Source organism: Rhodamnia argentea, chromosome 8, assembly GCF_020921035.1.
Source record: "Rhodamnia argentea isolate NSW1041297 chromosome 8, ASM2092103v1, whole genome shotgun sequence".
NCBI classification, from domain to species: domain Eukaryota; kingdom Viridiplantae; phylum Streptophyta; class Magnoliopsida; order Myrtales; family Myrtaceae; genus Rhodamnia; species Rhodamnia argentea.
This window is the reverse complement of record NC_063157.1, coordinates 4,084,396-4,112,246: the sequence shown is the minus strand read 5'-3', so window position 1 is coordinate 4,112,246 and position 27,851 is coordinate 4,084,396. Positions and strand designations below refer to the sequence as shown.

General features: G+C 39.8%; 3 protein-coding genes and 1 pseudogene across 4 annotated transcripts; 2 read left to right on the top strand and 2 right to left on the bottom strand.

Moving 5' to 3' along the window:
• The first annotated feature begins 1,421 nt into the window (after nt 1-1,421).
• LOC115744700 (vasodilator-stimulated phosphoprotein) lies at nt 1,422-2,420 on the top strand. The gene has a single exon (XM_030680021.1). It carries the CDS (start codon nt 1,422-1,424, stop codon nt 2,418-2,420), a length of 999 nt encoding a protein of 332 aa, XP_030535881.1.
• Nucleotides 2,421-10,550: 8,130 nt separating this feature from the next.
• Nucleotides 10,551-11,746, bottom strand: LOC115744812 (annotated as a pseudogene).
• Nucleotides 11,747-19,109: 7,363 nt separating this feature from the next.
• LOC115744810 (heterogeneous nuclear ribonucleoprotein F) lies at nt 19,110-21,640 on the bottom strand. Of its 2 annotated transcripts, none has more exons than XM_030680183.2 (2): nt 21,473-21,640; nt 19,110-20,032 (listed from the first exon to the last, which is right to left on the bottom strand). In XM_030680183.2, the coding sequence occupies exons 1-2, from the start codon at nt 21,487-21,489 to the stop codon at nt 19,249-19,251; spliced, it is 801 nt and encodes a 266-aa protein (XP_030536043.1). In that variant the 5' UTR covers nt 21,490-21,640; the 3' UTR covers nt 19,110-19,248. The 2 variants fall into 2 exon arrangements, with proteins under 2 accessions (XP_030536043.1, XP_030536044.1); XM_030680184.2 differs by having other exon boundaries at nt 19,110-19,943.
• Nucleotides 21,641-25,029: 3,389 nt separating this feature from the next.
• On the top strand, nt 25,030-26,760 carry LOC115744811 (HMG1/2-like protein). The gene is made up of 8 exons (XM_030680185.2): nt 25,030-25,182; nt 25,282-25,336; nt 25,531-25,647; nt 25,791-25,848; nt 25,966-26,010; nt 26,121-26,201; nt 26,312-26,407; nt 26,504-26,760. Exons 2-8 carry the CDS (start codon nt 25,290-25,292, stop codon nt 26,522-26,524), a joined length of 465 nt encoding a protein of 154 aa, XP_030536045.1. The 5' UTR covers nt 25,030-25,182; nt 25,282-25,289; the 3' UTR covers nt 26,525-26,760.
• The last annotated feature ends 1,091 nt before the right edge of the window (nt 26,761-27,851 follow it).

Genomic DNA, 27,851 nt, shown 5'->3' with positions numbered 1-27,851 from the left:
GATCCTTGTTTCTTGACAAAAAAATTAGTGCTCGTTAGATTAGAGACGACGAGAGCTTCGCATGCATCGCATATACTTTTGATGCCATGCAAAGCGTATTAAATCACGGGTCGCAAAAGGAAAGAACCGTGTTAAGCATCGCCAAAATTACTTTGTGTCAATTATCAAAATTTGGCATGACATAAGGAAAGTTCAATGAAAGGATATAATCGGGCCGCTTTTTTAGTAAATTTTGGTAAAGCCATCGTCTTACAATTCATGCATGCATTTCATAACGCGTGATCTAAAATCGTAACGCCTTATAGTAATACGATGAGGTATTACAGTAGCGAAAGAGGTCTTGTTAAATACCACACTTCCGCCTCATCACCATTTTCACACTTTTGTCCATAACTCAACGCTCCGAGCTCCTTCATTGACTTGATGAGCTGGTCCATGGAATCATCCATTCTTCAAAGGACACAATCCAATGAGAAAAATTGCCAAGAATGGAGCCTGAGTGGGCCGGGTCTGGTGTGGATCTCATAACTCGACTGTGGTGCTTGTGTCGCAGTCAAGAAAATGGCCGGGAGGTGGCGGCTGCCAAGAATCAAGGGGGTGCTAGGACTTGTTCGGTAATTGCGGCGCGATCTACAACGCTAAAGAGATAGGAGGGGGGAGATAGAGATAGATTGCGTTCTTCCTAAGATCGATGGCTTCTTGTGTTATGGTCACGTGTCGGTAACCAAACACATCACTAACCCCCGAGAAGTGTCCGATCCTACCCATAGCTAAACCTCTCGCCCCGATGAAAATGAGTTATCGCTTAATTTCCAACATTCATTAACATATGTTCGGCAAATTTTAGCGATTCTGATTAGTATCTCTAAAGCAGTGGTTAACATGACTCGGTGGAATAATCCCGTTGGAGTTATCCCTCGCATTTACTCCATGCCAGTCTATAGAGGATAACGGGCAGGTCCAATTTGGGTAATTAAAATCTGGCCAGGTTAAATCACTTAGCTTATTTGGCAGTTCGCGTTTATGAGTATGCTGTGTTTAAGCAATGCCCATGCAATGCACTTTGCCCGTTTTGGCTTCTTTCCTGAAATCCGAGGGGGTCATTACTGTCTTGTGCACACGTGGCAATCCAGATGCCCTTTTAAATGAACCGTCGTGTTTGCACCCTTTCATGGATTTGCGCAGAGACAGAGACAGAGACAGAGACAGAGAATTAGGGCAACGAGAGCAAAACTTGAAATGGTTTTAACTCCCGACATTCGAATCTCTCTGCCCTAAAGCTCGCAGAATACACTCCCTTCATTTCGCTCTCACTCTGATCATGGCGTACTTGATTTTCATTTTTGACTTTTGAATAATCGATCAGTGTGTTTTTGTGTTTTTTTGGTCCAAGGTTTTTCCATCTTTTCGCTTGTCGTATCATGGACAAACCACCACCCTCGGGATCCAAATCCTCCGACCAAAAGCAGCACCAAGTGACCGGGGACGATGGAGATAAGTCTCCCCCACCCTCGGCACGCACCGGGACCAGATCGGTCGGCGGCAGTTCTTCTGCTGTGCCCCGCGGTGCCCGCGGTGGCGATCCTTCTCCTCCCCCACCCCCGGCGGGGAACCCTAAGGGTGGCGGCGGAGTGGGAAAGAGCACGAAGCCGCTGAGCATGCAGGGGAAACAACCAGCCACAGGCCGTTCCTCCGCCACCGCTGCGGGGTCTCCTCCAGCCCCGAGCGAGAGCCCTAAGGGTGGTGGCCAAGGGGGCAAGAGCAAGAAGATGCTAAGCGCGTGGGGGAAACAACCAGCCATTCTCACAGGCGGTTCCTCCACCGCCGCTTCGGGGTCTCCTCCACCACCGAGTGAGAGCTCTAAGGGTGGCAGTAAATGGGGAAAGAACATGAAGCCGCCGAGCGAGCGGGAGAAACAACCAGCCCTTTCCACAGGCGGTTCCTCCGCCACTGCTGCGGGGTTTCCTCCACCCCCGAGCAAGAGCCTACAAGGCGGGAAAGCAGAAGAAGAGGGCCTCAAAAAGAAGAGGAAGAAGGCAGCGTTCGACGCTCCGGAATATCCGACGCCATGTAGCATCTGCGGTAGGCCGTTCAGCAGTTGGAAGGCACTCTTCGGACACATGCGCACCCACAAGAACCGGCAGTGGCGGGGCGCCTACCCACCACCAATATCCCCCCCGAGGCAGCAGGTGGCGGAGGAACTCGCATCAAGCCTGCTTAACATCGGTCAGAGGATTCTGGCCGCAGAAAAGGGAAATGAAGCCGAGGGCGAGGGAAGCGCTGCGGCTGAGGGAAGCGCTTCTTCCTCAGCCGAGGAGTCTCGTAGAAAGGAGATCCATATGCAGTTGGATCTCAACAAGAAGGCTCCTGAGGGTAGCGACGAAGAGGGTGATGGCGAGGGCGACAACGCTGGCGCGTAAGTGAAGTAAAGTGTACGTGCATGCATGCACGAAGAGAGTGGATTCTATTTTGACTAGCGTTCGTACTTCCATTTTGATTTCTTAGTGCAAGCAATGAATGAATGCATAGCATGAGATGCAAAAGACTGTATCATCTTTTTTATTTGGAGGCCGAAGTATGAGGCCGTTTCTTCGTTCATGTGTGTCCTTAGGGTTCCCGGATTTATATCTGTTAAGAGATTGCGTGTTAATCGGTTTTCTGAGTTTTTAAGAATTTGGGTTTGTAATTTCCTTATTTTTATGAATTGAAGATTGAGTTAAACAAGCCTAGAAATGATTGTCATGATTGAAATGGTTGCCGTTATATCTTGGCCTTGAGTTCTGGATATGTGCTCTATGTTTTATACATAAGCAAATGGTTTATCATTTGATACTCACACTGTATAAATCACTGACCGTGGACAATTACATAATAATGATATCCTTCTACTCTATCTGCCATTTGCCTAGCTTGGGATTCAACATGTTGGCCACTTTATATTTTGATAGAGCTACATGTATCACTTTTTCTTTAGTTATTTAGCGAACTAATTGAAGGTAAATCTAGTGACTTTGTGGTGTCAATTGCTCTTCTTCTTGTTATCTAGATTGAAATGGCGACGACGACGACAATGATGCTACTATTGATAATGATTATTATTATCTCAGTAGTACCTGTATATTCTTCGTGATCGGGTCATATTGTTGTCCCCACTACTAGCTACCCAAGACTCGATGAATGCTTATGAACGAAGAAGTTACAAGTGGATAGTGCCCCGTGATATTCAGATGTACTTATTCAAGGTAATAGATTCACGTATTGTGGAAAAATGTTTAGTGTTGTGTTATCTTTTTGTGGATTACTTACTTTCTGAATGTCAATTATTTTACTGGGTTTCACTAAATAACATTGGTAATTATCTTACTAGATGTTTTGACTACTTTCCGAGAGGGGATCCTACTTCTTGCTGAATATATAAATGTCATCACATAGTAGCATGGTCAGTATTGTTATTGTTGGTCATGTAATAACCAGTTTTGTATTCACCGATGCATATAGATAATATGTATGATGTTCCCTATGATAGTCGGATGTACTAGTTTTTCCCATAAATCTGAAAATTTTGAGTAAATAGGTTTATATACTGCAGAAAAATCTTTGGTATTGGGTTTTCTGGATTACTTACATGTTAAATGGGAATGATCCTATTCGATTTTCACTATTTGACATTAATAATTATCTTAAATGTTGTTTTCACTACTTTCTAAGCAGAAATTCTGCTTCTAAATGTATATATGATTGTCATCGCATAGTAGTGTGATGAATATAGTCGTTGTTATTGTTGTTGATGTTATCACTAGTTTTTTACTCAACGAATACAAAACTTGTATTATTTGAGTAAATAAATTTATATGTTGTTGGAAAAACCTTATGTTGGTTTTTTTTTTATTACTTACTTTTCCATAGGGAATGATCCTATTAGGTTGTCACTATTTGACATTAACAATTATCCTAGAGGATTCTTTCACTACTTTCTGAGTTATTGATGTTACCATTAGTCTTCTACTCAATGAATACAAATATCCAATGCATCCGATGTGCCTCATGGATATTATCACTAGATTTTGTTGTGGGCCTATATTATTCGAGTAAATAGGCTTATATATTGAAGCAAAATCTTTGTTGTGAACCTATATTATTTGGAGGCAGAAGCATGAGGATGTTTCTTCATTCGCATGTGTCCGTGGAATTTCTGGATTTATCTCTATTAACAGATTGCGTCATGAGTCAATTTTCTGAGTTTAAAGACTTGGGGTTTGTAATTCCTCATTTTATGAATTGATTATTGAATTGAACAAGCTTGGAGATGATTTTTCTAATTGAAATGATTGTCGTTATATCTTGGTCGTAAGTTCCGGATATGTGCTTTATGTTTTATACATGGGCATATGTTTTATCATTTTATACTCGCACTATATAAGTCACCGACTATTGGTGAATTGTCCGATGATGATGATGATATGGTTCCACTGTGTCTACCATTTTCTTAACTTGGGATTGAAGATGTTGGCCAATTTATATTCTGATAAAGCTACACGTATCACTTTTTCTTTAATTATTTAGTGAGTTAATTGAAGGCAAATGTAATGACTTTGTGGTTTTGATTGCTCTTCTTCCCGTTAGCTAGATTGAAATGACAACGACGATGACGACGATGTTGATGTCGATAATTGATCATTATTCTCTCGGTAGTATTCTTAATGGTTATGCTAGGTTGTTGTCCTTGCAACCAGCTACCCGGTACTCGATGAATGCATATGGACAAGGGTGTTACAAGTGGATAGTGACCCGTGATTTTCGGATGTACTAGATTTTGTTATGAACCAGTATTATTCGAGTTAATAGTTTTACGTATTGTGGACAAATCTTTTGTTTTGTGTCACCCTTTTCTAGATTACTTACTTTTTTATTCTACTAGGTTTTCACCGTATGACATAAGTAAAATTTTTAGTAGATGTTTTCACTACTTTCCGAGACGGGATCCTACTTTTCGTTATATATTTGATTATCATCACATAGTAGTGTGATCGATATTGTCATTGTTATTGTCGTTGATGTTATGACTAGCTTTCTATTTGATGGTACATATAAATAATATGTATGATGTGCCACGTGCTATTTGAATGTACCTAGTTTTGACTATGAACCTGTAATATTCGAGTAAATAGGTTCATATATTGGAAAAAAAATCTTTGGTGCTGGGTTTCTTGATTATTTACATTTTAAATGGGAGTGATCCTAGTAGGTTTTCACTATTTGGCATTATAATTATCTGAGAGGATGTTCTCACTACTTTATGAATGGGTATTCTACTACTCGCTATATATATGATTGTCATCACATAGCAAACCGGTATAGTCATTTTTATTGTTATTGATGTTATCACTAGTTGTCTACTCAATGAATGCATATAAACAATGGGTATGATGTGCTCCACACATTCGGATGTACTAGTATTTGTTATAAACCTACATTATTCGGGCAAATAGGTTTATATATTGCTGGAAAAATCTTAGGCACTGAATTTTCTTGATTACTCACTTTTTCATAGAGGATAATCTATTTTGTTTTCAATATTTGACATTAATTTTTATCTTAGAGGATGTTCTCACTACTTTCTGATATGGAATTCTACTTCTCACTTTATATATGATTTTTAATAAATAGTAGTGGGGATCCTACTTCTTAGAGGGCTTTTTCTACTACTTTCTAAGCGGGGATCCTACTTCTCGCAGTATATATGATTGACATCATGTAGTAGTGTGATCAATATACTCATTGTTATTATTTTTATTTTATTGCTAGTTTTCTAGTTGAAGAATACATATAAATGATGCATTCGATTTGCCCTTTGATAATGCACTAGATTTTATTATGACTTGTATCGTTGGAGTAAGTAGTTTTGTATGTTGCGGAAAAATCTTTAGTATTGGGTTTTATTGGTTACTTACATTTTGAATGAGAATTATCCTATAAGGTTTTCACTTATGGCATTGATAATTATCTTAGATGGATGATTTCACTATTTTCTAAGGGGGTATATACTTCTTGTTGTATATGTGATTGTTATCAACATAGTAGGATCATCGGTATAGTGTTGTAATTATTGTCGATGTTATAACTAGCTTTCAACTCGATAAATACATATGAACATGATGTATGATGTGCCCCGAGATACTTCTTGATCACTTACTTTCTCTTATGGGAAGTATGCCGCTGGGTTTTCACTATAAGGGATTTTTTTCACAATTTTCCGAGTGGGGATCCTACTTATCACTGCAAATATGATTGTCATCGCATAGAGGTTTGATTGATGTAGTCATTCATGTTGTAATGTCATCACTAATTTTTTACTCTAAGAATACACATACAACAATGTACATGATGTGCCATGTGATATTCAGCACGTGATATTCAGATATGGTCCTATTTGAGTAAATAGGTTTATAAAAATATTTAGTATTAGGTTTTTTGGATTACTTATTTTGTGAATGAGACTTGTCATACTGGGTTTTCACTATATGACATTGATAGTTATCTTAGATGGATGTTTTGACAATTTTCTACATGAGGATCCTACTTGTCACTGTATACATGATTTTCATCACATAGTGATATGATCAATATAGTCACTAATATTGTTGATGTTATCACTAGTTTTTTATTCGAAGAATACACATAAATGATGCATATGACGTGCCCATGAAAATTAGATTTGCTAGTTGTTGTTATGAACTTGTATTATTTGAGTAAATAGGATCATATCTTGCTCAAAAGATTTTAGTGCTAGCCTTTCTTGATTACTTACCTTCGATTGGGAATTATCTTATGACATAGACAATTATTTTAGAAGGATTTTTCACTAGTTTTTGAGCGAGGATCTTACTTCTCCCAGTATTTATGATTGTCAACACGTAGTAGAGTGATCAGTATACTCATTTATGTTATAACTAGTTTTCTTCTTTAAGATTACATCATAAATAATGTGTTTGATGGGCCCCGTGATATTTAAATGTACTAAATTTTACTATGGCATGTATCAATCGAGTAAATAGGTTCATATACTGCAGTAAAATCTTTAGTGTTGGGTTTTCTAGGTTGCTTACATTTCGAATGAGATTTAAACCTATTAGGTCTTCACTATATGATGTTGATAATTATCTTGGAGAGATGTTTTCCCTATTTTCTGGGGGGAGATCCAAATTCTTCTTGTATATGTGATTGTCATTAACATAGTGGTGTGATTGGTATAGTCATTGTAATTGTTGTCAATGTTATCGCCAGTTTTCAACTCAATGAATGCATATAACCACGTGTATGATATGCCCCACCATATTCGGATGTACAAGTATTTGTTATGAACCTATATCGCTTGCGTAAATGGGTTTACGTATTGTAGAAAAAATTTAGCATTAAATTTTTTTTATTATTTACTTTTTCAACGGAAACTATCCTACTGTGTTTTGATTATATAACACTAATAAATATCTCAGATGATGTTTTCACAACTTTCGAAGTGGGGATCTTGCTTCTCACTGTACATATGATTGTCAACACATAGTAGTGTGACCAATGTAGTCATTACTATTGTTGTTGATGTTGTCCCTAGTTTTTTGCTTGAAAAATACATATAAACAATGTGTATGATGTGCCCCGTGATATCCAGGTGTACTAGTTTCTATTATGAACCTATATTATTAGAGTAAATAGGTTTATACATTGAAGAAAATTCTTTAGTAGTGGGTTTTCTTGATTACTTACTTTTTGAATGGGAATTATCCTACTAGGTTTTCACTATGTGGCATTGGTTTCTTAGTGGATGTTTTCTCTACTTTGTGAGCAGGGTTCCTACTTCTTGCAGTAAATATGATTTTGATCACCCAGTTGTGTGATCAGCATACTTGTTATCGTTTTTATGTTATCACTAGTAGTATGATCGATATTGTCATTATTGTTAATAGTATCACTAGTTTTCTACTCAATGAATACATATAAAGAATGTATCTTGATGCGAATCTCAAACGCATTTAAACCAAATAATTTGAGACCTGATTTTTTGTGAACTCTAGTTGTGATTAGAAATGATTTAGACCATTGGAAAAAAATTATTGGCTATGGACTTCTATGAAAACCACTTTCGTTTGTAATGTTTTTGTTCAAGCACACTGGATTGAGGGTGGACGTGGAACGAGTGCTATAAGAGGAGGACAGTGTGGTGTTATATATTGATTATACTGCTTGAACACAAGAAGGCACTGTAAGGATATGTTCGTTCATAGTTTCTGCATTCTTTTTCATTTCTCATCTTTAACTAGACTTATGATCGTCTAAACACCACGCCCGGAAAGCCTTTTTCTGCCTGTAAGCATGCTATAGTTACTCGTCTATGTTTCGATCATTCAATAGCCAATTTTTTCGACTAAAATCCTATGTGCTTGCCTTTGTGGCAGATCGAACTATTATTTTTGCTTTCGAACTTGGAATAGTTCACTCATTTGTTTGCTAGTTGTTTACAATTTGTGATTTCATTTTCCAGCTAATTGCAATGGATGACCGGAAGCGTAAAAGTTGCACAAGTTGCAGTCCGACGATTCAAGAATACAGGGATAATGAGGAGTAGCTTCTCACCTTTGCCTTTCGAAACAAACCTGGTGGTGGAAAAACTTCCATGTCGTCGTCGAAGGTATGTGCTCTCTCCCTAAGATTCAAGTGACAGCGCCATGACCATTTGGTAGCGGATCGCACTGTGCAAGGGTATGACATATGTACTATCATTGGGAATCCCTAACCCCATCGGTTCGTCCCGAGCAACTTCATGTGATTCCAATTCACCTTGAGGTGATGACATTGTTGAGGCGATTCACAATGCTTGTGGAGTGATCCGGGTGTTAAATGGATGATAAATGTTGGTGGTGGAGGCTCGCCGCTAGAACTTGGCTTAGATGAAGTTGTCCAGCAGTTCTCATGCAAACCAACGTGAAATGAAGAAAATCATGCATAGTCTTCATCTAAAGTGGGAAAAGATCCATGCCTTCCATAAGAGTGGAATGCTGTCCTGGAAGTGAAACGCCGATAGGGAGCAGTGCGTAGAATATGTAGCTTTCGTCGGAAAAAAACCATGGAGAAGAAGCTCCCGAGGGGTTCACAATAGGAAGAGGAAGAAGAAAGTTTCCGGCAACCAGGGGTTTGTCTCTTTCTCTCATAGCCTCAAGTTACGTTATATGGACTCGGGGACTCTTTGGAACTATACAATATCAACTGTAGACCTACACACCATTACCGTGTATTTTGCACAAAATACTCATTAATTGAGAGATCGTGTGGTCGAAACAACTAACAAGTATTGTCGGACTAGCAGCTTCCTTGGACTTATGTTATGTCCGGATGGCATTTTCTTGGACCCAATGAAATAAGAATCCTTTTAAGCCATGACTACTAACAATTATTTATGTCGACCAAAACATTAGATTTGATGAGGTGGCACGAGGAGAGTCGGTATCAAGAACAGTGTCGTGAACACCCTACTAGTCTCATTATCGGTTAAATTTAGGTCTTTGGCTTGCATAAGTAGCACCGATCCAGAGTAATTTGTATGCAATTGGTAAGATTTGAATGGGTGATCTCCAATTTCTGAATTGAAAATCTTTCAATACCTAAATTAAGTGTGACAATCCCGAGTGGTTGCAACACATTATCTTTGGGACAGTGAGATTATTTTTTCATAATACAAAGAGGAAAGATAATGACGAAGGTACATTTGACTAATTAATACGAAGCTAGAATAGGTTCTTAACTCCCTCTTACTTGAATCCCATTTTCACTTCTCTTGTTATTTTTGTTTAGTATTTTTTACATGTTTTTGCAATTCCTTGATTTTTCATATCATTTTCGTGGTCTTCTCTAGATTGTGTCTTGTCTACATGTTTCATCTATTCTAATGACCTTTTTGGAATATGTGAGCACTTTTGTCCGACTAACAATTTGCTTGACAGCATCTCATTATTTAAATATGATCTTTGTACTTTCAATAGTTTCCCAAACTATAAGGAAAAACAGCACCGACTTAATCATTTTTGTCACTATTTGCCGAACACCGAACAGTCCTCGATTCATCAAGTTTGAAAAACCTCCGCCGCAGTCTACATGCATCACGATCACAGACAACTTCAGTTCTCTACCGCATAAGCGGAACATACCATGCCATTCATGTGTTATCTTGCCATATTTGCGCAGTACGTGGGATCGGCTTATTCGGCAAATCACACGGTGGTAACCTTTTTGGACGATGGACTGTTGAAGGTGAGAATATAAGGAGGTTTTGATGAAAAAGAATGCAGAGATCTAAGCGGGAGGAACTCCGGCGAGGAATTGCACAATCATATGGAAAAGAATAATAGGGGAAATAAACACTTTCCCATAGATGGAACATGTGAGAAGGTTGTAAAGATGTTTCCTTAGGAACAAAATGATCGAGCAATTGGAGAACGCCGTGACAATGTTCAATTAAGAAAGAAATAATCAGTCTCTATAATGGATGTACATGTGGGACTAATCAGTACCGGCAATATATAGTCATTACCGTCTACCGATTCTGTAACTACCCTAACTTTCATGTGTAACTCCGGCTCAGTCTTTCCATTTGGATGACCCGAGAACGAAACCGTCATCCAGGAGATATAAAGTGCCTCCTAAGCCGCGGCTATCATCAAATACATGACGCACACGGTTGATTCATTTTTGTTTTGTTGACCGGCATGAGGAAGTTTTTATGATTATTTCTTCTTCTTCTGCAAATAAGAGCAGCTTCTCTAAAAACCGAGCACTGCCCACACCAAGTGCCATAACCCCATGTCAAGCCAAAGAGCATCAGGTGCGTACAACAAACAGTAAGTGGTTTGCCAAAGAAGGAAATTGCTCAGCCGAGTCTCACTCGAACTTCTTATGACTATGTCTGGATCGGGTGCCATAGCCATGTACATATTCTTCTCAATATCTACCAACTTTATGATTGGATACTCATGCGTCTTCTCAATATCATCTGATCATTCTTGATTTGATCCCTGTTCAACATTTTTTGAACATGCCGTTTTTCACCTCCACCCTCTTGACTCTTTTCACTCCGAGATTGGAAGGGAAAGTAGGCACTTCTAGTTCATCCAAATGACCATCGATTTCCTTGATTTCTTCATTTCCCTCAAAAGCATTAGCTTCATCTAGCTTCTCTTCACAGGTCCTTTGGAAGGCAAGCACTATTTCGTCATGGGAAGTATAGGCCCCGCATATCAAAAGCGGTCTTATTGTTACTTGCAGTAGCCTTCATGGCCTTCTCTGCTGCAATCCGAACAACCTTATGCCATATCGATCAAGAACACTTCCTCTTTTGAGCAATTCCCCAATTTTTTCCACCATTAAATCCATCGGGCATTGGACCTCATTCGGCCGCCTTTTGAAATTGTCAATGCTGAAGGCATGGACTGTTACATACCTTATTCCCAAATCATAGCAATAACGAAGAATAGTCGCGAGAGATGAAAATCCAGCCCCGTGGCCATCCCTTCTACTAGGTTTCGCCTCATCGCATATCTCCTGTTTCCATCCATGATGAAAGGTGACATGATCGGGGATGGGGCCCATTGACAGGGCTCTGAATAAGCATTTCCTCGAAAAACAACAAATAGTTCCCATGATTTTACAGCTACTACCGCTTTCTTGCTGCATTGTATGTTCCACGAGCAAATTTAACTAATTAGTGTGTCGATAGTGATTAACTTTATTTGATGAGAAAACAACGTATATATACAAACTAGGGTAAAACTCTCAAAACCCACAAGCCCACAAAGACCATTCTACCCTTACTCTTTAACACTTCCTCTCAAGCCGGAGCATGGATATCAAGCATGCCCAACTTATTACAAATATACTCAACCCTACTACTCCCTAGAGATTTAGTGAAAATATCAGCCAGTTGTTCACCAGTCCTAATATAACTAGTAGAGATAACTCTAGCTTGAAGTTTCTCACGAACAAGATGACAATTAACAACAAGATGACAATTAACTTCAATATGCTTGGTACACTCATGGAATATTGGATTAGAAGCAATATGAACAACTGCTTGATTATCGCACCACAACTCCATTGGTGCGGGATCTTTGAATTCGAGTTCAACTAATAGCCGACGCATCCGCATTAACTCACAAGTAGCTCGAGCGATAGCCCTATATTCCGATTCTGCGTTTGATCTAGCCACAACACTTTGCTTCTTACTCTTCCAATATACTAGGTTTTCTCCCACAAAGGTGCAAGAACCTGATGTAGATCTTCTATCTATGGGAGATCCCGCCTAATCAGCATCCAAGAAAGCTTCCACTCTTCTATGACCATGATCCCTATAAATGAGCCCACAACCTGGGGCTTTCTTTAAGTATCTCAGAATTCTGATTACAGCACCCCAATGTGAGGTACAGGGGGAAGACATAAACTAACTCACAACACTCACCGAAAAGGAAATTTTAGGTCGAGTGATAGTCAAATAATTTAGCTTTCCAACAAATCTTCAATACCTTTACGGATCCTCTAATAGTTCACCATCCTCTGCCATCAACTTCAAGCCCACTTCCATCGGTGTATCCAGTGGTTTAACTTTTAACATATCTGTCTCGGTAAGTAAATGCATAACATATTTTCGTTGTGAAATATGAATGCCTTTTTTCGCCCGTGCCACTTCGATACCCAAGAAGTATCTCGGTGATCCCAAATCCTTTGTATGGAATTGCTGCTACTGATACAGCTTTAACTCATCAATTCCCGTAGAATCATCTCCAGTTATGACAATATCATCCACATAAACTATAAGAAATATGCGACCAGCTTCGGAAACTCGGTAAAACATTGAATGATCTCCAAGACATCTACTCGGTCCAAACCGGAGTACCGCATCAAAAAACTTCCCGAACCATCCTCCGGGAGATTGTTTCAAACCGTATAAAGATTTTTTTAAGCGACAAACATGGCCGGACTCCCCCGAGCAACAAACCCAGGTGGTTGCTCTATATACACCTCTTCCTGTAAATCTCCATGAAGAAAGGCATTTTTAACATCAAGCTGAAACAGAGGCCAACTAGCAGAAGCAGCAAAAGAAAGTAAGAGACGAACAGAGGTCATCTTAGCCACTTGGGAAAAAGTATCACCATAATCGACTCCAGAAACTTGTGCATACCTTTTAGCAACCAATATAGCCTTAAGACGAGCAAGAGAACCATCGGGATTAACCTTGACAAGAAATACCCACTTACATCCAATAGTCGTCTTCCCCGCAAGTAAAGAGACAAGATCCCAAGTTTGGTTTTGGTCCAATGCCAATAGTTCCTCCTCCATAGCTTTCCTCCAGCCTGGACTAGATAATGCTTCAGCAACAGCTTTAGGAATAGGATGTGTATCAATGGTCATTAGACTAGCACAACAAGAGCGCGATAAACCAGAATAGGAGACAAACCGTGCAATAGGGTGTTTTGTACAACTACGAACTCCTTTGCGATGTGCAATGAGAATATCAAGGTCAGTATATGACCGACTTACCCCAGGTTCGGAGGACGAAGAAGACAAGGTAGGCTCAAACTCATCTCATGGGGGCTCCACATGCCGACGAGGACGTCTACGGTAAACATACCGAACAGGTGGAGGAGTTTGAGGTTCCAAAGTGGGTGTTGATTCCATAATGACATATGTCAAGGAATCACCATCCATTGTAGGAGACGCCATTGGAATATCAGAATAGACAGTAGACTCAAAAAACGAGACATTTGCGGTAGTAAAATACTTATGCAAAAAGGGACAAGAGCACCGATAACCCTTCCGTGTACGAGAGTACCCCACAAAGATGCATTTAAGAGGTCGTGGATCAAGTTTAGAAAGTCCTGGACGATGATCACGAATATAACAAACGCAACCAAATATACGAGGTGGTAGATGAAATAAAGGGTCAGAAGGAAAAAGGAGAGAGTGAGGAATTGCGCCTTTAAGAACAAAGGATGGCATGCTATTGATAAGATAGCATGCGGTCATAACAGCGTCGGCCAAAAAAGATTTATCTATTTTCATTTCAAACATCAAAGAACGAGTAACTTCTAACAAGTGACGATTCTTTCTTTCAACTATACTATCGTGTTGTGATGTATCTAAACAAGAAGATTGATGAAGAAGGCCCCGTTGAGACATGAATTCAAAAAAAGACTTAGAAAAGTACTCTTTGGCGTTGTCACTTCGAAGAATACGAACAGAGGTAGAAAATTGAGTATGTACTTCGTTAACAAATGCACAAAAAATAGAGAATAACTCAAAACGACTTTTCATTAGATATAGCCAAGCGGCTCTTGAATAATCATCTACAAAAGTAACGAAGTACTTAAAGCCCAACTTTGAAGTAATCGGACAAGGATCCCAAACATCAGAATGAACTAACGCAAATGGCCGAGAGGCCTGTTTATTGACTCTTGGACTATAACTAATACGGTACAATTTCCTAAACCGACACGACTCGCACTCAATACAAGATAAAGAATGAAAATGGGAATCTAATTTTTGCAAATTTCTCAAAGAGGGATGTCCCAAGCGACAATGAATTTGATGTGGGGAAACCGTCGAACAAGCAACAATGGTAGTAGTATCATCAAACTCATATAGCCCCCCCGACATGTGTCTCCTACCAATCGTCTTCTTCATCTTCAAATCCCGAAAGACACAAGAATCAAGATAGAAGGTTACGGAACAGTTATATTCTTTGATAAGATGACTAACAGACATAAGATTAAATGGAAAATTTGGGAGGTACAATACAAAAGATAAAGATATGGAGGATGTCAAGGGAACTGTGCCTATCCCTTTTACTGTGGATAAAGAACCATCGGCTATAGTAACATTGGAGACAGACTCATGAAAGGTGGAAAATATACCCGAAGATCGAGTCATATGATCTGTAGCACCCGAATCAATGATTTAGGCCCGAGAGGTAAATGAGAGACATGTTGTTGCATTACCTGTCTAAGCATCAAAAAATCAGCCGGGGAACTCCTTCGCCTCAGCAACACATCAAAAACACCAACGCCGGAGAACACCGGCTTGAACCGACGTCGGAGTTGAGCCGCGCCGACTCGCCGGGTTAGGACGATGTCGGAGAAGGACTTCGCCGGCCTAGGTGACGTCCAAAGTCGTCAAATCCGGCTTCGCCTGGCCTAGGCGACACACGAGAAGGACTTCGCCGGCCTAGGCGACGTCCAACGACGTCAAATCGGGATTCGCCCGGCCCGAGCAACCTTGGACCTGGCTCGCCGGAGCCGAACGACGGTCGTCGAGCTTGGGCGGCGCCAGGCTAAGGTCGCTAGCCTTGGGATCTGTTTCGTCAGGCCTGGATCCGGGTTCGCTAGGCTTGATTCTTCAAGTAGCGGTGGTCGGTGATAATTTTAGGGTTCATATATAGGGTTTAGGCCTAGATCTAGGGTTTAGGCTCGATACCATGTCAACAAGTGATTAACTTTATTTGATGAGAAAACAATGTATATATACAAACTAGGGTAAAACTCCCAAAACCCACAAGCCCACAAAGACCATTCTATCCTTACTCTTTAACATAGTGCAAACATGACCTGCAAAAAGACCAATTCATGCTCAGACACTACAAAGTGCAATGTCCAGGTGTAAAATGAAGAAGAGAATCGATAATGTTCCAAAGGGATTGGATTCAAAAGAGAACGGCTATACAATATAGAAGGAAGCTTAGTAATCGCACAATGCAAAGCCAACATAAACAACCGATGTGCGTCCGTACAAGGAAAGAAAGCCCGATGAGGCAAAATGCTTTCATTATGTCTTCCTCTAGTTAAAATTGGCATGCTGTTCTTCACTTGATTTCTCTAGAAAAGAGACAGCATAATTTGTGCACTACTATGGTTCCAATTGCAACAGATTTTTACTAAGCAATAGCAACCTCTCGTGATGATTCTAACGATTGCTGAAAACACGACCATAGATGTTGTATCGCTGGACGAACTGTTCTCCACATCTTGATACAAGAAGCATATTATCGTGAACCACTACTTGCATTTTACACCCTAAGCTCATCTTGGAAAGGAAAGCATCAGCTTTCCAGTTGCACTAAAATTAAGCTGTCAATTAGCATTAACTGAATGAAAACAGGAGGAGAAAGTACAGCACAATAACTCCACCACTTGGTTGCTAAATTCAAAATTCATGAAAGTTAACCATTTTTCCCGGTCCCCATCTGCAATGACCACATTTTCAACCCGAACCCAATTTACCTCCCCAAACTTGCATTTTGCTAACTAGCTCGCCCTGTTCAAATTGACAGGGGATGATCATAAGTTAGGGGCTAATGAATCCTTCAGATTAGAGGAAATTACCCAGTGATTCAAAAAGTCCACCATACATACAAGGAAGTAGAAATCTGAAAATACTAATCTTGAAAAAGAACAGAGCCCAATAAAACTTTTAATGTGATTCCATGTTCTACACCGAAATCATCACAAATTTTCAACAAGAGCGCTGCAAACCATTCGTCGACTAATGCTCACTCAACATTAACTTCATCACCAACTTGAAAAAAATTTCTTTCTTTTTAAGATGGCAGTCTCAAACTAGCCGTGTAAATGCAGAAAATGCGAAGAAAAATCTTCAGATGGCAGCACCAGGTTCGAGCATCATCATCCTGAATGCGAGCACTTACTCGTCTTACACCAGAATTTGACAAGGCTAAAATGAAAGAGGAATTGAAAAAGTATATATTTAGATGGAGCCGCTGAACGGGAAAAAACAAAAAAAAAAGACCATCGATCAAAAATGGGGAAGCACGAAGCAACTAACCTACGAACTCAAAGCATGAACATAACAAAAAACGCTCGGAGAACGAAACATTGTTATATGACTGAGAAAGGGAACAAAAACAGTGAGCTTTGTCGCTTACCCCATGGTTTTGCGCGAGGAATCTCGTGAAACTTGTGGCTGATTTGCTTCTGAGACTCTGCGAGAGACTGTTCTTCAGAAAACCGGGAACCACCAGCCCACCCAGAAATACAAAAACTGAAAAGGCCTGAAATTTCCAGGGGCATTGGATTCGCGACGCCGTCGTTCATCGCTCCGAGACTGGTGCTGCGAAAGCATGGACATGGGGGTCACTTATCTATCCACTCGCGAGCGAGACACCCATCTTAGCTCACCCTCTCCATGAAGGGATTGTTAATAATTCCTGTTCAATCCCAACGATGAGCGATTAGAAAGAAACCCATCCACCAAGATTTTCCAAGAAAGAAGAGACGTAGGCGCAGATGGCGACCAGCGATTGCGGAGCGAGTCCGGGGACGGACGTTAAAACCAGAAGAGAGTTTACGTGATGATACCCTTTGTCGTTTTGGCTTTTTTGGTCTCCGTTCTTGTTCATCTTCAGGGCCTATGGATTTGATTGACTATGGGATTTAAAAAAAAAAAAACCAGAGAAATCTCCAAGTTTTTATTGCTGAACAAGGGAAAACTATTTTGCAAGTGCGACATGTATAAAAGTATAATCCTACTTACGAATTTGGCGGGATCCATTAGATTTGCCGATGTACATACATTTTAGTATACGCAGCACATTTACCCAATATTTCGTTCGCAATCCGATTTACTTAAATCCATTCGTTTGTAACTTTGTGTGAATGGAAGTGAAGGAAAATGAGAGAAAACAAATGAGAATATTATTTCTTAGGTATATGTTCTATTTGATTTATGGGCTAATTCTAGTATGGTCTATGGAAAATTATAGGTGCAGCATGATCTTGCCCAAGCTTGCTTGCAACTAAAGAATTTGCCTATTTAGGCAAATTTATTGAGCCCGTCGACCAAGAGACATTTACGGATGCATGTGAACTCAATGCATCTCGGCCCTTGAATTATGCGGCGATCCGCTAAAGCGACCCACCTCCTCGAAGTCTTTATTATTGGTTAGTCGTTTGAATCACCGGATATTGCCTTGTGTTACCCAGCCTCGTGCAATCAAATGATAAAAGAGATATCCGTCACATCACTCCCGAATCACCTAATGAAACAAATGCAATACCAATCTACCAAAAGAGAAATTAAAAAATGGGATCAACTTATCCGACCAAAAAAAAAAAACTGGCCATCTATGACCCAAAAACCATGCGTAGGGTGGAAGGAGGACTTTGACAGAACCTAGTAGCACATCACATCACTTAAGGCGTCGTTTTCAAATGCCAAAAGGCTCAATGATCAACTAGGCAGGCTTAGGCGACTCCCGATCCGCCAAACTTCGACGCGGGCTAAACCCAGTCTTGACATTTCAATTTACGTTTTTGACTATGGAAAAATGACTGCAACCTCTTCAAACAAATACAGTGAATAAACATGAAAAAGGAGTAGATTCTGAATTTCGTAGTTAAACCTCTACACAAAAGAACTCTCATTTTTTTTCTTTTTTTATCCCGGAAGCCAGTTTGCTAGTTTAAGTCGTTGAATTAATCAAACAACTTGGATTGGTAACCAAATTCCAGTAACTTCATCTGATGTTTCGACTAAAAGAGCTACACGATCAATTTTTCTGTGTGTTTTGGGTAACACACAAAAATCGAACATTACAGAAGGGACAAGAAGAATGCCAGCTCAAAACCATACACAATCAAACTCAAACTCAAAGATGTATTATACAACTGAGACTAAATAAAGGAACAAAAAGTTCATCCCAAAGCCTTTGATCTCAAATCAAAACACTTGCCTGATAGGCCACTCACAAGAGATCTGACCACAAAAGTTCATCACAAAGCCTTTGATCTCAACTCAAAAAGCTTTCAACCCAAAAAAATTCAAAAAACTTGCATGATAAACCACTCAGAAGAGATCTGACCACAGCATTTTCAAACACTTTAATAATAAGAAATATGGTTTCTCATTAAAACAAGCTCTTCTTGGGACTGGATAAATCCGAACTACCAACTTGAATTACTTCACATGAACAACCTCTACAAAGCATGCCAACTGTCCAGGACCATACTGAACAAAAGCTGTAAGTCAACATGAAGATATGAAGCAAACATCTTCCGCAATTAGCAATGCAAAACTGTTCAAAGGCAACTTCCATTGTCAAGTAAAAGGTTCACAAGGCTATGAAAAGTGACATTTAAGCTAGGAATTACAAAGCTTAACCTCAGTGGATGACAAAACCCCTCATCCTCACTATATTCATCACTGTCTGGACCTTGACTCTGCCCTTCTAGCCTCATCACGAGTTGAAGGGAACAGCTCCACATACCTTGACCCGATGGTCATTTTATCCTTGCCCATAGCTCTCCTGGCCTCTTCTGCAGAGGTAAACTCCACAAATGCCTCTCCAGTTGCTTTGCCATCTGGCCTGCAAGCTATGTGTATCCTGTCTTTTACCACCTCATACTCTTTGAAGAATTCAATTATTTCAGGCTTCTTCACAGAGAAAGGAAGTCCACGCATCTTCAATATTTCAGTGAATTCCATTTGGTCCTTATCATCAAACCTTTTCGGACCAGATGGAGCTGGCGTAGGATTTTCCAAGTAGTCAGTATCATAGATCCCTTCATAGTTAACTTCTGCAGCGACAGCATTGTAGTAATCTTGCCTCTTGCACCTAAAAACTTCCACGTAGCGACGTCCCATATTTTGTCGATCTCTCTGCAGGGCAAACTCAACATGCATGTTTCCTGCAAAGACAACAACGGCCTCCCCTGAGAAGCGTCCATTCTTATTGACCAGCAGCACATCCACTATGTCAAGTCCAGCAAAGAACTTGTAGATGTCAATGTCCGTGCAGTTGAAGGGTAGTCCCCTCAGACGAACAACTGGAAAAGAAGGGGGTTGAAAGCCACCACCATATCCAAAAGGTTGATATCCACCTGGACCGCTGCTCACTGCGAAGTAGGGATTCGATTCCATCATTCTTTGTCTCTTTGAGCCGACCTCGTACCCATCTGACACCCCCCCGCCTCCCAACATTGCCCTTCAATATTTCATACCAACAAAGAATTCCCCACTAAACCCGTTAATATAACCAAACCCAACCCACACCCACATTGCCTATTTGCTATTTTCTTATACTATCCTTTTGGAAATATTTAAATTGACAACTTAAAGAACACCATAGCAACCGAATATAGACTGAAGCAGCAAATTAATACAGCAAATAATTAACCTCGCCTCCTAATGCTCAGGAGCAAACCTCAGCTCTTTAGGAGAAGGAGCAAGAGAAGTAGATTGAATGACATTTGAGGACATGTAAAGGCTACTTTTGCAGCGCAAGAAGATAATAGGCACACACAACATTCAAAAGATAAATGACCATTGGTTAGGGCGTAGGGCCATACAGGCGCTTGCAAGCTGACAGGACATCAAATCTGAAACATAATGAGAGATGAATGACACAAACCACGCAACAACTCCCGTTAAATATGTTTAGCAGATTCAAGTCTTCGCGTCTGACTACAGATATAGATATGTGATTACGATCAAGCAGAAAGCAACAACAATCATTAATCATGAACATCAAGCCAAAACCGGCCGATAAAATTTTTCCACAAGTTAAGGGTGCGTTTGTCACCCTGAAAACTTCGTGATGAAGAAAAATATTACCCATGAAAATCATTTTCAAGAAAAACGGTTAGTTTTCATTTGTTTAGTGTTTTGGGAAAAGTGGTTTCGAACTTGCCAGAACGGGAAATTGCTTTTCCCTAATAAAAACTTATTGTTTTCAGTCCATGGAAAATGTTTTCCGTAGATAAATAAGTTTCCCATCATCCAAACACCGGAAAATTGGAAAACAATTTCCAAAAACGGTTTTCCTTCGAACAATCAGACCAGTCACGGAAAATTCTCACAAACACATTAGCAGAAGTATCCTAACCCAGTGACGCAGAGAGAACACTCAACCGTGACAAGAAAAGCCACTGGCATATTATCTCATGCCCGGTTTCTCTTACGGTACAATCTTCCCAAAACCATTTCTAGCACACACCAATAACACGATAGTGTCAAACCATCCCTTCGCCTCTTTAGGATCATAATTAGCACTGATCAATAAAAAAACTTTTTTGTTCAAAGCTTATGATGTCGATTTTCACTTCGAACCCTCGCAAACGGGAACTCATCGGACCTTAAATCTACCGAAACAGAAAGAACTATCTTTACACTTCAAGACCAAATAAAATCCATGCAGCAAGCGATTGATTCAGCCTAGGTCAGCAGCTCATTTCGACGGACTACAGCGATCCAATACCCAAAAATGAAAAAAAAAAAATTCCCAAATTCTAATCACGCATCTTCCGATAATCATTAGAGATGATAAAAATCAGGGCTCGATCCATTCAAAGATACAGAGAGAACATAGAAATCAAGCAAAAGCACGCGGATCTTTGCAAGAATTAGCTGATAGTTGGCGACTTACCCTCTGGATCCGTACATGTCTGCGATGTTTCGAATCAACGGAAGCTGGTGCGATTCGATCTTAGAGAACGATCGCCGACTGCTCTTCCTGGTCAAGCCTTGGTTGCGATGGCACAGAGAGACGAACCCTAATCGGTGCGGGAGTTCCGACGCTGGCGACCAGATAAAATAACCTCGAGTTCGGAACGATTGAGGGCGAAAAAAAAGTGGGTAATGCACATATACAAGACAAGTGCAATAGAAAAAAAGTTATGATGTTAATTAATCTGAGAACTTTGAGGTTTCATTTTGACCAAATTAAGAAATTAAGATTTTTTTTTTATAATTAAGAATTTAAAATTTAAGGCTTCGTTTATTTAGCAAAAAATAAATAATTTTGAAAATTATTTTCATAAAATATATAACTTGTATAGCTTATAGAAATGAATAATTTTAAAAATATTTTCATCGTTTACGAAAATATTTAGACACGTATTGTTGTCAGTAATGAAAAAATTATTTTATTAATCAATTTTTTCAAGTGGTATAAGTTTTCATTAAAAAATATATTTTTTTTTAAGCCATTCATTTTTATTAAACAAATAAAGTCTGAAATACTTGCCGTCATATCTCGAATGTAACAGAATTTGCGCATAAAAAATAACACGTGGTAGATGGCCACATATTTCATGTGGGTGTCGTCCGATTCCTGATGCCTTCGAAGACGGTGAATTCGGACCCTGATTAGTGTTCTTCTAAAATTTCAAGACATTTAAATTTTGCCAAAATAAAATCTTCGATCCTCAATAGAAGAGACACCGACATTATGTTTTATATCTGCAATTATTATCATTTACTATTTTTGTAGTTATTAAAGAAATAATCAATTTAGGAGTTTTTTTCCGAAAGAAAAACAATTCACGTTTGGAGTGGCTATGAATGTTGTCTTTGTCGCTAAGGATTTTAAGCCCACTTGATTTTGTTAGATTTGAACGAGAGTATTTGGGGCCAGCAAGCTAAGTTGTGCAAAATCAGCAATGAGCAACTAGCTTAGCGGAGGCATTTTTACAACACCAGCCGGTCATTGACCTGATCTTAAAACGATCTGACGGTCTAGCATAAGCAAAGGCCGCTCGATTTCAAGATCTCCGTAAAGACAATACTAATCACTAGTTTCTTCTCGTGAATTCGGAATCACATAGCCTTTTCGAATTGTCTTGTATTCGATAATCCATACATCGATAGGTTTTTTTATTTTCGCAACCCAATTACAGTAGACAACTAGAGAAAGCGATCTCTCATTCTCAAGTTCTAATCCCCGACCTAATGAAAAAATTGATTTGTCATGGATTTGTCATGTCTGATGATTATGACTATCATTTTACTTGTTTTTACTCCATCTAAACTTTCGTGGATTTGTCATGCATGATGTAAAATATTTATTTTAACACCATTCTCATTGCACACTATTTGTCATACATGAATATTAGCTGTACATTTTTATGTTTTAGGGTTAATAACACAAATGGATTATAAACTTTGACCCGGTATACAATGTGGTATCTAAATTATTAATTTGCTCGATGCAATTCATAAATGTTAGCCTAATGTTCAATATAATACCTAAACTATGTGAAAATGTCTAATACGGTCCATCAATTAATTAAAGACCAGTGACCATAGTGAACATTTTCATATAGTTTGAGGATTGAAACGAACATGTACAAAAAATTTAAGGATTATATTGCATATTGGGCTAAAATGCACGGACCAAATTCACGAACCACAAAAATATGGAAAAGTGCTATGAGTGCACCACACGTTATTGCAATTTATAAACGAAGAAAAAAGTTCAATAAAGCACTACAATTGAGCGAAGTTTATCGCATGCAATATCAAACATATACTTTGATAATTATCTACATCTATCATTTACAAGATGAGCTTTGAAATAAATAAAAAAAAGGGCAAACAAAACCACAAATTTAACTATAATAATCAACCACACTTTATAACAAGGAATTACACAATTATTCTTTTTTTTTTCCTTTTTTGCACTTTTCCCCTCAAATTTGTGAACTCTACATAATATGGCCCTGTTTGGTTTAGCATTTGGCCAAGAGACTTTGAGAAAATGCAAATACCTTTGGGTTAAAGGCATTTTTCAAAATGCAAGTAGTGTTTGATAATGTGTATTTTAAAAACACATTTAGAAAGCAACTTTGACGTAAATGTTATTTGGTGAAAAATGAACTTTGTAAAATATTAAAAAAAAAAAAAAGCGGTGGCGGCGGCGGCGGCAGCGACGGCCGGCGGCCAATGGGCAATGGCGATGGCGATGGGCGGCGGCGGCGGCAAATGAAGGTGACAAAATTAAAATAATAAAAAAATTAGTTGCATTTCGCAAAAGCCTTTTAGCCCAAGGTACTTTGGGCTAAAGGACTTTGGAGAGCATTTGAGATGTAATTGAATCTCCCCAAAGTGAGCCAAAAAATAAACCAAACAACATTTGCATTTGGGCAAGGAACTTTGGAGCCCCAATGCTCATTTGGAATGTTGTACCAAATATGGCCTATATTTTTTCATTTCGAAAAGGGATTTACCATGCAAACGATTTTTTTAACACAAAGCACCTCCCAATAAAAATTCGGCCCTTATCATCGTACGGTGAGTGATGAATCGACGCGAAAAAACATAAAAAAATTCACGTTAACTTCAAACTTATTGAGCAAAATCGCTTTTTTAATCATAAGATCGATCGCACTTAACAATAAGGAATTACAGGATTTGATTTTTTTTTTATGGACTGCACTTTTTTCTTCAATTGTTTGAACACAAAATCATGTATCTTTTCACCACTGAGACGTTGGCTGAGTTGGTGAGATCCCTAAGCCTTAAACAGTTAAACCGATGAGGTCTCGGGTTCGAATCTCTCTGACCGTGTCTTGAGGGACTTAATTGGTGGCAATTGACGTTCATACCCCCATTATCCTGAAGAATAGTCAATTGTATGTGGAAAATTTCGGTTAAAAAAAAAATTGTATCTTTTCAATTCGAAAAAGAGATTTACTCTTGCGAGCGGTTTTTTTTAACTCGGGGCATCTCTTAATCAGAAATAAGGTCCTAATTTAGTACGGTGAGCGACGAATTGACGTGAGAAAATATCAAAGAACCGCATTTACAAATATGCCCTCCATCGTCAAAGTCAATGAGCAAGCGATGCTTATCCTATCTACGCTGCCGCTTTCAACCTAAACTTTTCCTGAGGCACTCCTCCAACTACCCCAACAATTACAGGGGCGAAGTCGTCATTGCGCCCGACGGTCTCGCACGTGCGGTCAGACTCGAGCGCGCCCACGTGTCCGCCCTTCCCCTGTGCACTTTGGGGGAGGGATCCGCCTGGCCTCCTCACAGAAGCGCGCGGGAGGGGAGCCCAGCCAATGGTGGAGCGTCACGGGGATCCGTGACGTGGCAGCGGGTCTTTTTGAAATCCCGCCCAAACCCGGGGCTTCAACTGGCTTCTGCCGATTCGAGTCCCGAGCTCTTGATCGGCGAAATCCCCAGATTGCCCCTGGGCATTTTCCCACTCTCTCCCACAAAAGATCCCCCCGCACAAGCACAACACACAGCATATCTAAAACACTCTCTCTCTCACACACACACACACACAAAGCACATCTAGAACTCACGCACGCTCTCTCTCTCTCTCTCTCGCAGGCCCTAAGCTTACAGGTAACGCGAAACCCTAGCGGCGCTGACTTCGGGGCGCGTGTCGCCGATTTGGACCGATTTTCCAGCGATTCTCACCGGTTTCCCGGCGTTTTCTCGCAGGTTTCGCCATGAAAGGTGGTAAGGTGAAGGCGGAGACGACAAGAGCTGACACGAGGTGAGTTCGTCGCGTTCTTCGCTTTCTCTTGCTGTTTCTGTTGTGTTCTAGCTTGCAGACGAGGCCGAATGCCAGAGATGGAGGTTGATCCGTGCTCTTTTTTTTTTCGGCTGTGGCGTGGATGTCGTTTCCTTTGCTTTTCGGCTCTTTTTTTTTTTTCTTTCTCCTGTTTGACGTTATGGCTTGATATTTAGTTTGAAGAGGAAAGGCCCGGGGACGCAGCGAGCTGGGAAGAAAACGGCGAGGAAGGAGAAAGCCGTGAAGGATCCTAACAAGCCGAAGAGGCCTGCTAGTGCCTTTTTTATCTTCATGTATGGAAATCGAGAAACTTACGATTAGGTTTTAGCGTGATTTTAACGTTTTTAGAGAATTTTGGTGGTTTTTCTGGTCGATCGAGAACGCGAGCTTTACTTTGGTTTTTTGTTGTCTTGTCCAATCTGTTTTTTGGATATAGGGAAGAGTTCAGGGTGCAGTATAAGCAGAAGCATCCTAATAACAAATCCGTTGCTGCTGTGAGTTATTTATATCACTTATGTTAATCACGGATACACAATTGTTGATTTGGTCCACAAGTCATTCTCCGAAGCATTGCTGATTATGGTTGCCAATCTGCAATTTGAATGAACTAGGTCGGTAAAGCTGGTGGAGACAAGTGGAAATCCTTGTCGGAAGCTGTGAGTATCTTATCTTATTAATTGCTTATTTAAAAAAAAATTAGTGTATTATCTGCTACCTGCGAGCGTTTCATCTGTATTGACTTTCTTGTTGTTTTGTAAATTTTTAGGAGAAAGCTCCTTTTGCAGCAAAGGCAGAGAAAAGGAAGGATGAGTACAACAAGAAGATGCAGGCATATAACAAAAGATCGGTATGGTATTGTAATTTTGAGTTTTTTCTGAACTTGCTGTCAGTTTTGTCATTTTGCAGTTGTAGTACTTATGGAAAATTTTCTTACCTGTTTGCCAATGATAATGATAGGCTGAAGGAACCAATGCTGCTGACGATGAAGAGTCTGATAAGTCAAAATCTGAAGTTAATGATGAAGATGATGAGGATGGTGATGAAAGCGGGGAGGTTAGTGCTAGACACTGTAGACGGTTTAAATAGGAGAGTTGTCATTATAAGTTGTATATATACTGATTTGTCTTTTGTTTGTTCTGGCAATTGTAGGAGGACGAGGATGATGACTAAGTCACAATTACCCTTGAGGAGTATGTGTAAACTGTTACATCAACGAGCAACGAAAAATTTCTGTCATTTTGGACGTGTAGTTGTTTGCCTTAATGGTTTCATATTAGATAATTAGGAGAATGGTGATTGGCTTGAGTATCTTCTGGAGCTTAAACAGTGATGTAGTTAGTTGCCTATGCTGATTTTAGCTGAAGCTTGTTTCTCTGATCTCATATATATAAGCTTCTTTACTCTCATCACCCTAATTTTTCTATCTATTCGTTGAGATATGTGTATAAGCATCTCTTAACTTGTTGAAAGGGGTGACATCTCGACTGTAGTACTCGTCTCTGACACAGTCATGTTGAAGGGTCTTAACATTCTGGTCTGTTATGCATGAGCATGAGGCTACTTCCTCTTTAGGGGTCGAGGTGGGTCAATACTGCATCCTATTCCATTCATTTCTAGACCCGGTTTGGTGACTGAACTTTGTTAGCTCCAGATCTTATTGTAGCAGGCTTTTCCAGGCCTGCTTAAGAAGCTTTTCTCTATGGATGAGTTGTCCTGTTGGTTTCAATCGATGTTGTACCATAGTGTGTGCACCATTATGCTAAGGTATCTTGTATTTTGGAGTCTTCTGTGCAATGAGATTTTATTTTCTAAAGTGCACAAGTACTAGCTCTTTATCCCATCCCAAGAGGTAGAAGCGAAGACAACGCTTGGTGTTTATGGGATTCATTCCCGTTGGTAGCATTTTAAGGTCAATGTGAGCCTGATAATGCCATATCCCCATGCTAGTAAGCAAATATTTTGTAAACAAATGTTGCTATGTCCTGGTTCTAAACTTGTGTAATGAAGAAGTTGGATGGTTTTTTTTGTGCATGGTTTAAATGTGCTTTGATCGGTCGATTGATCAATCCTGAATTGTACGTTTTCTAGTGCCAAATGCCATTGCTTGGTTGCTGTAGAATATATCTGGATTTTTTTTTTCTTCCTTTTTAATTCTGGTAGTTTCCCCTTAAGAGATTCCAGAATCCACCCTGTGGTCACTTGGTAACATTTTTTCAGTTCGTAGAGATCCCATTTGTCATCTGAGGTGAGGTCTTGGGTAGTCAGCCGACAGTTTCTGCATGGGATTAGTGGGTTATAAAAGCAAATCCATAATAGGTTCTGGATGCTGAGGAATGGAATCTACTTGTCACAAGGGATTGTAGGTGTTGATAGCTTTCCTTAGTGGAATCTCTCGTCTATCATGAGAGTCTACCATTTGGTTCTATTATTCTACCATTGGGTTCAATTGCATTGTGAGTATCTAGTTTTTGGCTTCTGCTTTCAACGTGGAAGTCAA